This window comes from Triticum urartu, chromosome 5 (assembly GCF_003073215.2).
Source record: "Triticum urartu cultivar G1812 chromosome 5, Tu2.1, whole genome shotgun sequence".
In the NCBI taxonomy this organism is placed as follows: Eukaryota; Viridiplantae; Streptophyta; class Magnoliopsida; order Poales; family Poaceae; genus Triticum; species Triticum urartu.
Window position 1 is genome coordinate 86,770,038 of NC_053026.1, and position 11,533 is coordinate 86,781,570.

Consider the following 11,533-nt stretch of genomic DNA (forward strand, 5'->3'; position numbering starts at 1 on the left):
AATGATGGATACCGACTCACTGTTCCATGTCTTGGAGTCGTGCTCTGGGGAGGAAGATAGTTGCGGGATTCAATCTTCCATAGAGGTTTTTATGGCTGGTATGCTAGCCACGGATGTGAGAAATTGGGGAGGTGCATCGGTCGATCCGGTTGTTCAACCCATAGTGTTGTAGGAGGCGAGGGACAACACGATGGTCCACAAATCACTCAAGAGCAGCTGCGGGTGGCAAAAAAATACTCCTCAATACTCCTATCCCTGGAGATTCCTCGCCTGGCAAAGCCCTGGAGGTCGCACACCAGACCACTCTGGTTGAGCGCGCCTAACTAGCGCGAGTTGAACGTGAACTAATTGCCCATGAGCACGCGCTGGCAAAGGGTAATCAGTCGTGTCGTCAACCGGTTGCACCTCGTGGTCCTTTGCGGTCGGGGCATTAACAACAAGTTTGAATTCGGAGGCCCAATCAATCTCCGTGTCCTCTGCACCTCGATTGACAGTGTCCAGAATGCAACTACATTGGTAGATGCGATCCAACAACCAGGGGATGATCTTGTCTCAAACGACATTTGAAAACTTTTGACATTCCTGAAGGCGGCAGTCATGCAAAACGAGCCGATCTCTCGGTTTCGAGACTGACTGGCATCTAGAAGCTGAGTGCCATAGAGAGCCGAGTGCCGAAAGTTGCATCTAGTTAGTCCTAGAAAGTAAAACATAATGGTAGAGGATGAAGGAAACAAAGAATGAAGTTTTCACCTTTGACTACGGATGAACTGCCATTTCGTTCTTTTCTTCTTTGTTCGGCTTTCACAAGCAAAATACCTTAAAGCCAAGAGTACCATTGCTGACATAGTCAGGTGAAGAGTAATAAGAGAATTGTAGGAGCTTGCCAGGATGGCTTGGTAAGTAAGCTACCCGTTCTTTCTCTTCTTTCCTTCTCATTTTAGTCTCTTTTTTTACTAAACGTATAATCTCCTTTCCGTGGAAGGGGTAACAAAGATGGAGGCACATGAAGATAAATACAAACCTTTTCGATCTTTTGCCTAAGCGAAGTAGTTGATCCCTCTAAGGTAAGGGTGAATCGAGACTGAAAGCTCCTAATAAAATACCGATAGTTGCATCTTCACATCCCCGTTTGACAGCTAGTAAGAGAACTAGCAGTCAAGCAACAACTGGGTGTGATTTGTTGCCACGCCATCGAGGAGATCCCCCTTGGGGCATGATGATCTTTCCATAGTGTCGAGTGGACTCCCCTCGGCAATGTGATGACGTTTCGGCATGTGGCATAGAAATGTGCCTCGTGGGCAAGACGACTATTCGATGCGACGGCAAAGGACCCCTCCTACTGATCGTGATGATTCTCCGTGCCACCGGGATGATCATCCCGACGTCGCGGTGTTCCATCTCGCAGTCAGGACAACACTGCGTGACCGCGGGATGATCCACCGGGATGACTATCCTCGGGAGTCGCGGTGACTCGTTCATTTGCGTTTTTGTGTTTGAAGATTGGATCCTTCATATATATACGATTCTCTTCATCGGCGCCAGTTATTGTCCTAGTGCGCTGGTCTCGTGGGGGCTTAGTATAATGACTTTCCGACTGTATACTACAACAAGGTTTGCTCAGCTCGGGAGAGGGAGGTGCGATGACGGCGGGGTGCCTTCGGTTAGCCACAGTGCCTGTAGTCGTCGCTAGGTGGTCTACGGACCTGGATGTAATATCTGGTGTTCTTTTGTACCGCCTTGACAGTAGATGAATAGATTGAAAGTTTCCTCGCCCTCCAAAAAAGGATTGTTAACAATATTTCATGGTTTATCTACTTTATTTATGGCAAATTGCTCATATATTCAATGTTGGGTTGCAATTCGGTGTGATCACTAGAGCGTGCGACCTCCGCAGATCCTGACGCGTTGCTCGCGTTTACGTCTTGACGTCTTCATGAACAGAAAGCCGCGAGGGCTGTTTGACGGCTTCGTTGCGCACCCAGGCTACACACCGAACATGCGCCCTATATGATTACTGTTCAATATTTTGTGTTTCATATATGGAAGAGATACGATGAGGATGATATAAAACTTTTTGGTAGGAATAGCTACAAACACACAAATAATGAACCTCTAGCTTTGTGAAGCACGTTCAAGAAAGAAAAAGGAAAGGAAAAGCACATTCCATAATAACCTACTCTATTAAATTTAATCAATCAATCAAGGCTAACAATAATACAATGTGGGCCAGGTTATCGTGTAGAGGAGTAGTTAGCCAAGCAACCTTCCCAACAACAAGAAGAAGAGAACAATCAACTAACTCGTCGTGCATTCGGGTTTGAGTTTGAGCCAACCAAACCACGACCCGATCTGACTCCCCATTCTCCCCTCTCCTGTTCATCCATCGGGTCAAATCAAATCCCCTCCCTCCTCCACTCCCCCCTCCCCTAATCCCCCAATCTCGAGCTCACCCCAGGAAGCTCAGATCATCATCAAACCCCTCCCGCACTCCGTCTCCACTCCTCGCGGCGGCAAGCGAGCGCGCGCGCGCAGAGCCATCGGAGCCCCGATTCGGCCTCTGGGGTGTCCAGGAAACAGGGGGAATCAAGAAACCCTCCCCCCTTGCGAGGACCGGGGATCGATCGCTTGGTGGATTGCTGTTGCCCCCCCCGCCTCCGCGCGCACGCCAATGCCGGATCCGGCCGGGCCGGCGGTCGCGTCGTCCTCCTCCCCCTCCTGCCCCGGGCTGCCGTCATGGCGTCTCTGAATCTCGCGGCCTGCCGCGGCCCCCGCCGATGCTCGCTGGATTCTCTGTCGAGGACGGAGCAGGAGCCGCAGCCGGCGGCGACGAGGAGCGACGATGCAGATCCGGCTCTCGCCGAGCATGAGGAGCATCACCATCTCCAGTAGCAATGGGCTGCTAGACTTGATGAAGCTCAAGACCGCCGCGCGCCACTTCTCGTACCGGACCGTCTTCCACACCGTCCTCATCCTCGCCTTTCTCCTTCCCTTCGTCTTTATTCTCACCGCCGTCATGACCCTTGAGGGCTTCAACAAGTGCTCCTCCCTAGGTATGCAACCTGGCTCGCCTGGCCTGCCCGCTTGTGCTTTTACTTCCATTCTTGGGATGATGTAGTGGCTTGAGGTCTTATCTGCTTTAGAGTTTAGACAACATAATGGCTGACAAATGATGCGCAATGCCCTTGTGGGATGTGACTTTTGCAGCAATTTCGTCGGTGAATAACTTGATGGGTTTGACCTAAATCTATGGTACATTGCTATCTGCATCTGCATTGGTGGTTAATAACACGACTTTCCGTTACTACAGTCTAGGGTCGTTTAGGCCATTTATGTGGCTGCATATGTGCTTAGTAGGCTGATTAACCGTTTACAGTTTCATTGAGCTGCGGAAACCACCTATTTAGTCTCCTGTATAGAAGATAAGTAGACACGAGGATGCTTATGATTTATGAAGAAGCTTAAAGTGTTTCTTTCTTCACCTTGCCTTGATTGTTCAGTGAGGAATTAGTTGCATATTTTGTTCAAGCCGCAGACAATTTGTACAGTAAGCCATTAATGATAGATATATGCAACTACTCTAGTTTTCTATGTTACAGGAAGCATCGATATCTTGCACTGATGTTTAGAATTGGGAACTGCTACGGAGAACCTTAGTTAGCTAAGTAGAACACTGAAATCCTACACCCAGAGGAACGCTGCCATCGTTTCTGAAAAATCAGGAGTCCGGTCTAAATGTTATGCCCAGAGAAAATGGATCAGTTATGTACATGGGCCTATTATCTTAGGCATCCCAATGGCTTTGTATCTCCCATTTTAATCTTCTCTTCTGTTCTGTTGTTTAATTTACTTGAATTGGATACCTATGTTATTTATCATACCTTGACGATGATTATTTTATTTTACGTGCTTCCACCCTCATTATTTGGCCGTCTTCTCAAGCATAATTTTTCTTCAATGCTTAAACTTATTCAAGATTGTATAATTTGTCCAGTCAATCACTTGCTACAAATTCATCACTGATTGTTATCATTTACCAGATTGTCTGGGCAGACGGTTAGGTCCACGTCTTCTCGGTAGGGGTGAAGATGGCTCCATGGTATTAACATGTGCTTTGCACTTCCCTTTAATCCTTTCGATGTTTTATTTAGTTTTTAATCGATCGCTGCACTGGAATGTGCAGAGGCTTGTAAGAGATCTGTATAGGATGCTTGATGAAATAAACTCGGAGGAAGTTCCTGTTGATCTAAAAGTGGCAGAATCTTTTGATGATTTCATCTGGGATACAAAGAATAACGATTATGATTTGAAGTCATTTGCTTTGAGGCTGAAGGCCACGGTAAGCATTGATGCCTACAAATGTTGTATAGTGATCACCTAAAGTTGTCAAACGCAAAGAACATCACTGATGCAATTAGTGATCAGTAACATAAAGTTTTACCTTTCATCCACTCCTCTTTGTTCAGCAAGTTGCAAACCTTATTGTTTACATAATGACATGCAGATGGAGACCATGGATAAGGAACTGAGATCATCCAGGTTGTCAGAGCAGCTAAACAAACATTATGCAGCAATCGCAATTCCTAAAGGCCTTTACTGCCTTTCATTGCGTCTAACTGACGTATACTCCTCAAATGCCCTTGCGAGGAAACAGCTGCCACCCCCTGAGTTGGTCCCGCGTCTTTCCGACAACTCCTATTTCCACTTTGTTTTAGCGTCAGACAACATCCTTGCAGCTTCGGTTGTGGTCAGATCAACAGTTAGATCAGCATTGAAGCCTGAGAGGACAGTCTTTCATGTCATTACTGACAAGAAGACCTATCCTGCCATGCATTCATGGTTTGCATTGAATCCTCTTTATCCTGCCATTATTGAGGTGAAGGGTGTCCACCAATTTGAATGGTTGACGAAAGAAAATGGTCCAGTTCTTGAGGCTATAGAAATTCAGCACATTGCCAGAAGTCGTTACCATGGAAATCACCTTGCAAGAACCACTGCAGGTGACAGCCCGAGAGTTTTTGCAGCCAAGCTGCAGGCAGGAAGTCCAACATATACATCTGTGCTCAATCATATTCGTATATACTTGCCTGAGGTATAAGAACTTTCTTCTAACTATCTTATGAACAAATTAGCATGTATGAAATGTGATAGAATGATGTGGTGAAACACTCAACTGCAAATATTTATTTTCCTTTCTATAGGATTGGCTACTTGTGAATATATTTTTAGTGTGGTCTTTTGGTGTCAAGAGGCAACCAATATTACCTAAATACCTTTTGCAGAAATGTATAGCATTTGAAAGTGTTCCATAGCTAGTTGGAAATTCTCATTCTCCTTTTGTTTTCTAGATATTTGGAATTTTGTACAACTGTAGAGAAGATCTCTATGGTAGTGCATAACTGCGTACTTGTTAATGCTTCTTTTTGTTGAATATCCACAATCACATAATAACACTTACAATTGCTCAAAGCAGTTATTCCCAAGCCTCAGCAAGGTTGTATTTCTTGATGATGATGTTGTTGTCCAACGTGACCTGTCATCACTTTGGGATATTGATCTAGCTGGGAAGGTAAATGGAGCTGTTGAGACTTGCAGGGGTGGAGATAGTTGGGTGATGTCTAAGAGGTTCAGGAATTATTTTAACTTCTCTCATCCGCTCATTGCCACCAACTTTGATCCATTGGAGTGTGCGTGGGCGTATGGCATGAACATTTTTGACCTTGCTGCATGGAGGAAGACAACAATTAAAGATAAATACCACCATTGGGTCAAGGAGGTAAAACGTACTCCCTCCATTCACTATTATAAGATGTTCTAACTTTTTTCTGAATAGCATGTATATAGACGCATTTTAGTGTGTTTGTTCACTCATTTCAGTCCGTATGTACTCCATATTGAAATATCCAAAACATCTTATAATAGTGAACGGAGGGAGTATATATATCACTATTGCCATTTTCATATGTACATCTTTAGTTATTTATAGATGCATTTCTTTTCTTTTTGCCATTTCAGTATAACAAGTTAATTTGCAACTATTGGATGTCCACCATGCCCCTTATTTGACCATAAGTTTCTAATTGCACTAACTTAAACTGTATAGAGCACTGACTTCTCAAATATTTGGAGATTTTGTCTTCGCTGCTGAAAAAGTATAGCTGTACTGCGTGGTGTTGAATTCCATTTTATTAGCATTGCTTTCTGCTTCACATGATAGTTGACACTCTGCTTGTTCTATATTTAAACAATTATAAATTTTAAATTCATGTTGGAGAGCTCCAGTCTTATTCATTGTATTTTTTTTGCCTGCAGAATCTGAAGTCAAACTTCACGCTTTGGAGGCTTGGAACTTTGCCACCTGGCCTTATAGCATTTAAAGGCCATGTTCATCCGATCGATCCATCTTGGCACCTTTTAGGTTTGGGGTATCAGGAGAAGACGGATATCTCTAGTGTTCGGAAAGCAGCAGTTATACATTACAATGGACAAAGTAAGCCATGGCTGGACATTGGTTTTAAACATCTCCAACCATTTTGGACGAAACATGTGAACTACTCGAATGAATTTGTAAGGAACTGTCATATAATGGAGCCTCAGTTGTAGATTGGCGAGACAAAAGATTCAACAAATAAAGGCGTAAATTAAGTGGAATTAAATTCGTTATTTTGGAGACCGGCATCGAAGGGTATCCAGGGAATGAACATAATTGGTTACATGTGCAGATGCAGCATATTCGATGAATAGAAAGGAATGTTTTGTTCCCATTTACACGAGGATCCCTTTCCTTTTGTTTATTCCATTTGTATCATAGCTCATGAAATTACACTATTGTTTAGGATGGTTCTTTTGTACTTGATGGAGTATTATAAATTGCCTGATTTGGCAGAGTTGATGATAGTCCCATCACTACTGTAATTGCTGGAGAGTGAGTATACAGTTCACCATGTGAAGAGGGTCAAATTTTGATTTTGCAAAAAAATCCCTGTACATTTTGCACCCAGTCTTTCTGATATATTTATGGTGATCATCTCAAATGAAATACTTGCTTTTCATTCCATGTCTTGGGTTTTTTCTATCTGAGATTTCTCAGGTTATTTTGCATGTGACAGCATCAGTCATTTGGCCATATTGTTAGTGTTTACAGTTGAAGCATTGACTTCAATGCATGCTGGTTGGTGGGTTGAACAGCAGCAGTTTATAATAATTTCTGTTTACAGCCAAATTATTATTTGAATCTGTATGATTCTTGTTCTTCATTTTCTTATAAAGTAGGAGACAACCTCTTTCTGAAAGTTTTGATAAATATCAGGAGAAAGTTTTCGAGCTTTTCTTTATTGTGAATTTGTTGAACATAGGTGGCCCAATTGGGGCAGAACACATCAACACAAATCATTTTCAGTATTTTTATAGTTGAGAAGCGCTATATTGTTGTAGCTGAAAAACTCGCATGGTATCCTATCTAAAAACTACAGTTCATCGCTAGCAAGCATCAGCCTCAAAATCTGGGAAGACGACGAAGGCGATGGACAGCGGCGCGACATAGATAGGTGAACTGGCAGAAACTTGCACCGGGTACATCGGAGGGATGTCACCATCTTCAGTGAGCTCCAGAGGAACTCCATTCAGCAGCATGGTGCGCGCAAAACGGTTCCCGTCTTGAGCTGTCAGGTGGTACTCTTCCCTCTTCTCCAGCCCATCGGAGGCTTTGCTCCCGACCCAGGAGACCGTCCTCTTCAGGCCATGAACAAAGGAGCTGCCCCTTGTTATCCCCTGCCCTTGCGCTAGGCCGACATTGAGGTCATTCCTGACGGTGACCATGGACCCCATGTTTTGGCTCAGGTTGATCAAGAGGAGAGCGATACCGCCCTGAAAAGAACATTTTAAGAGCACACCAATCAGCCAACCAGTGACTAAAGTCACAGCACTATGCTATGTTTACCAAGCCTAAATCAATCTCATGGGGCCACTCTTACCTTCTGCTTCCCGCAATGCGCATAGGCACGCAAGTATGAAGTACCGCCGAAGTCTATGGAAAGAACTCCATTCCCCATTAGTCGATGCCACAACAAGGCACTGAACATTTATCAAAGTTTAGTAATCTGAAGCATATGCAAACGGTAAAGTATGTTTCTGGCAGGAATATACAGTACAGATACTTGCCTGTAGTAATCAGGGTTCGGCACGTAAGTATCGGTGTCGAGGAGGCCATAGTTGCCTCCAATTAAAGTCTGTCTGCAGTAGACCTTGGTGTCATACTTTGCTGACTGACCAAGTTGATCAAGATACCTAGTTAAAACAACAAATTTCAGGATGAGAAGACACGAGAAGAATGATGGCCGTGATAGTCATTTGTTCTTCTGACAAGTAATTACCAGAAGCTATCCAGGAAAGTATTGGAAACGGTACGGCTGCCGCTGTTATATGCTCCGCCAGCTTCCCCGACCCACGGAGCCGACCATGGTCCATGTCGTTGTATCGTGAGCTGGAGATCTCTGAATGTGTCTGAAACCCTGCTTAAATGCTGCGGGTCCAAGATTCTATTGGCCACATGTGGATCATTACCTAATCAAGATTGAATAAATTATCTTGTGCCATCTTTGATATAGGAGAAAAAATAGAAATAATCAAGGTGTACTACCAAGAACTGAAAAAACACTCACCAGCACCAAGATTGTAAATATGGTGAGTCATTCCTCTGACAACATTTGGCCCAGAGACGTCAAGGAGCATAGCAAACCATTGTTTGTCATAGAATCCTCCTGGGGCTAGCACCAATGGTTTGCTAGAGTTTTCATATAACTGATCGACGATCTTTTGAAGTGCAACCAGGTCTTTTCCATATTGTTCAGCTCCCACGCTTGCACCGATTCCACTTCCACTCAGTTCATTACCTAGTGAATGAGCATAGTTACTTATATAGCGCTTTGCACACATGAAAGATGTTCCTTGCTTTGCGAGCAGCAAATATAGTTTTGGGTTTGACAATGTATTACCAAATTCCCATGAATCAATAGGATAGTTCATTGAAACAGTATATTCCATAAACTCCTGGGCATTGCTTGAATTCCAAGCACCTCCCCAAACACCTTTACGTATCTGCTTTCGCCCTCGAAGTGCATTAAGACCAAAAGTAATAACTGCACTGAAGGAATTAAACAAAAAATAATTAGAAAATGCACTGCATATATTATTATACACTGCTAAGATTTTAAAAGAAAGATGACGGGGTGTATTTTTAATGCACTAATACTTTATCCCATAATATATGTTGCATGTTCAGAAGTCTGATGTAATCAATCACAACTCGCTTAGAAGAAAATATAGATGGAAATTCCTAAAGATAAGCAACTGGCAAAGGCATTCACCCTGTATTGAGGAACAGATCATTCATTGCATCCCATCTTTCCATGGTTATGCATCCTTTAGAAAATCCAAACAAGCCACTTGAAGCCTTTGTAAATGGTCTGCATGGAGATCCTAAATTTGGTGTTTCATATACCACTTGATCTTGTAAGGAGCCTCCGACTCTGATGCGTAGTGGGCTAAAAGCTACAAGAATAAATTCGGCAGAAATATTCATCAGGGGAAGAAGATGAGGTGTCATAAAGACCATAAACCAGGCCATTATGAAAAGACGGTAAACAAAAAAGTGAAGAAACTAGCTACACAAAGAAGGAAAAACTTGCTAAGTGAAGACTCACAAGGATATTTGAGTGGCAGCTCAATTATTGTTAGATGCTAGGTTGTAAATGACTCACAAGGATATTTTACCCTTCTAAAAATTTAAGAATAAACTGAGCCTCCATAGGGAGTTGTTTTCTTTTTCCGAGAAAACGCAAAGACTTTGCGTTTCTTTTCATTGAAAGGTGGGGGAACAAATTACAGTAGAAAATAGGGGAGTTGTAACTGAAAAGTAGAAAATTCTTCAATTGACAAGGGTCAGAACACTAACCCTGGATAGCTTTAGCTAGCAACGGATTAGTCAAGTCCTGGAAATTCGGACAAAGACCAAAGTTAGTAATTTGCGTAAAATCCAAATTCATTTGATTAATGAGAGTATTACTGGGATTCAGGACCTACCATATTCAAGATAGAAGCCTTTCCCCATGGGCACTGATCATAGTTGCACTTCTCCGGAGGCCACCAATCAAGGGTAGCGCAAATAAACTCATCACTGGTCGCAGCGATCGTCTTGGAGCCCCGTACGATGACGGTTACGTCGGAGTAATCTTCCGACAGGATCAGCGTAGGCAAGCAAACAAGAAGAAGGAGAGACCACAACCTCATGCTTTCACCACCTGCAAATGATGTTGTCCACCAAATAGACAACTAGAGCGGTTCAGGCTTATCATGCTCTTTAAATAACGTGATTAGTTGGTATGGAAAGGTCCAAATTCCTGCTCTACTAGCATAGCTGAAAGTGACAGCCACAGGTCCATTTTTCTTCCATATGTCATCTTTTTCCAAGTTTTAACAGGTCAATTCATTATCAGCTTAGCTTTATTCATGTAAGACTCGTCACTGATGAAACGCCATTTTAACTCAGATTTAAAAAAAATGTTTTCCACTTTGCATATTTCTTTCAAGATTTTAAACTTTATCAATCCGAGAGTAAAGTTGAAAATTATATATATTTTAAAAAAATTGCCCCAAAGATACTGAAGAAATGATCTACAAACATGTACTACTTGTTCCGCTCAAAATTCGAGCACATCGAAACCCAGCTGAATCTGAACCTCCAACGGAGCAAGAACACGCTCTACGGCTCTAGTACCAGTGGTTCAGAGGATGAAACTAAACTACACCAACTCCCTTCCCAGCATACACCTAAACAGTATCGAATCTATTGAAGCAACTAAAACCAAGCCGGGCGCAGTGGCGATTTGCTGCAGATTTGCAAGCTAGGCAGTGCAGAGAAGGCGAAAGCAAACGGAAACGGAGACGAGGGCCATTAATTACCTGGAGATCACAGCCAAGCCAAGGGATGCTCCGCAGCCCGCTCGGAGGGTCACAGGAAAAAGAATGCTTGAAGAACAGAGTCACAGGTCCCAGAATGGGGCCCAGCGGATCGTCCTTCTCCCGGAGATCCTCGCCGTCGCCGGCGCCGTTTGTCAGAGGCTGCGAAGAGTCGAGCGGTGCTTCTCCGAGAGAGAGAGAGAGATTCTTGAAGGAAGAAAAATCTGGAGGTCGGTCCTCTTTATATCTCCCTTTGAAGCTACTCCCCTGGAGAAAGCTGTGCCTCTCCTAATTAAACAGCAGCGGTATGACGACAAGCTAATTACTTCGGTCCAAATCTGAACACTGGAGACGATGGCGCTTCTTGCAGAAGTTGAAAAAAGATGGACATGTTTTCACTCCCCGCCACTGAATTCTTTTGTGGTCCCAGCCCAAGCTATTTTTTCGTATTGACCGGCAATACATTTTCTGTGAGTAATTAGATTGATCATGTGAGAGTGATGCTAGCAGATTCCTTTTCCGAATATTACTGCTTTGATATTAGGCAATATTGGCCATTGGATATATGCGGCTGAATGGA

General features: G+C 43.4%; 2 protein-coding genes across 3 annotated transcripts; one reads left to right on the forward strand and one right to left on the reverse strand.

The window, feature by feature from the left end:
- The first annotated feature begins 2,297 nt into the window (after positions 1–2,297).
- Positions 2,298–7,036, forward strand: LOC125508022 (probable galacturonosyltransferase 13). Its single transcript, XM_048672569.1, has 6 exons — positions 2,298–3,050; positions 4,038–4,096; positions 4,181–4,336; positions 4,502–5,089; positions 5,471–5,773; positions 6,310–7,036. The coding sequence occupies exons 1-6, from the start codon at positions 2,840–2,842 to the stop codon at positions 6,598–6,600; spliced, it is 1,608 nt and encodes a 535-aa protein (XP_048528526.1). The 5' UTR covers positions 2,298–2,839; the 3' UTR covers positions 6,601–7,036.
- A 264-nt stretch (positions 7,037–7,300) lies between these two features.
- On the reverse strand, positions 7,301–11,314 carry LOC125508021 (heparanase-like protein 1). Of its 2 annotated transcripts, none has more exons than XM_048672566.1 (10): positions 10,957–11,314; positions 10,078–10,295; positions 9,950–9,986; positions 9,363–9,546; positions 8,991–9,139; positions 8,658–8,888; positions 8,370–8,559; positions 8,158–8,283; positions 7,971–8,070; positions 7,301–7,863 (listed from the first exon to the last, which is right to left on the reverse strand). In XM_048672566.1, the coding sequence occupies exons 2-10, from the start codon at positions 10,282–10,284 to the stop codon at positions 7,477–7,479; spliced, it is 1,611 nt and encodes a 536-aa protein (XP_048528523.1). In that variant the 5' UTR covers positions 10,285–10,295; positions 10,957–11,314; the 3' UTR covers positions 7,301–7,476. The 2 variants fall into 2 exon arrangements, with proteins under 2 accessions (XP_048528523.1, XP_048528524.1); XM_048672567.1 differs by having other exon boundaries at positions 10,078–10,326.
- Positions 11,315–11,533: the final 219 nt, after the last annotated feature.

What these genes read in the sequence shown, in the direction of transcription:
- LOC125508022 (XM_048672569.1), top strand. Translation starts at nt 2,840, where the DNA reads ATGCAGATCCGGCTCTCGCCGAGCATGAGGAGCATCACCATCTCCAGT. An exon ending in CAACAAGTGCTCCTCCCTAG is followed by an intron (nt 3,051 to 4,037) that starts GTATGCAACCTG and finishes ATCATTTACCAG; the next exon opens with ATTGTCTGGGCAGACGGTTA. An exon ending in CTTTGAGGCTGAAGGCCACG is followed by an intron (nt 4,337 to 4,501) that starts GTAAGCATTGAT and finishes AATGACATGCAG; the next exon opens with ATGGAGACCATGGATAAGGA.
- LOC125508021 (XM_048672566.1), bottom strand. Translation starts at nt 10,284, where the DNA reads ATGAGGTTGTGGTCTCTCCTTCTTCTTGTTTGCTTGCCTACGCTGATC. An exon ending in GATCTGTTCCTCAATACAGG is followed by an intron (nt 9,140 to 9,362) that starts GTGAATGCCTTT and finishes TAATTCCTTCAG; the next exon opens with TGCAGTTATTACTTTTGGTC. An exon ending in CCGAACCCTGATTACTACAG is followed by an intron (nt 8,071 to 8,157) that starts GCAAGTATCTGT and finishes ATAAATGTTCAG; the next exon opens with TGCCTTGTTGTGGCATCGAC.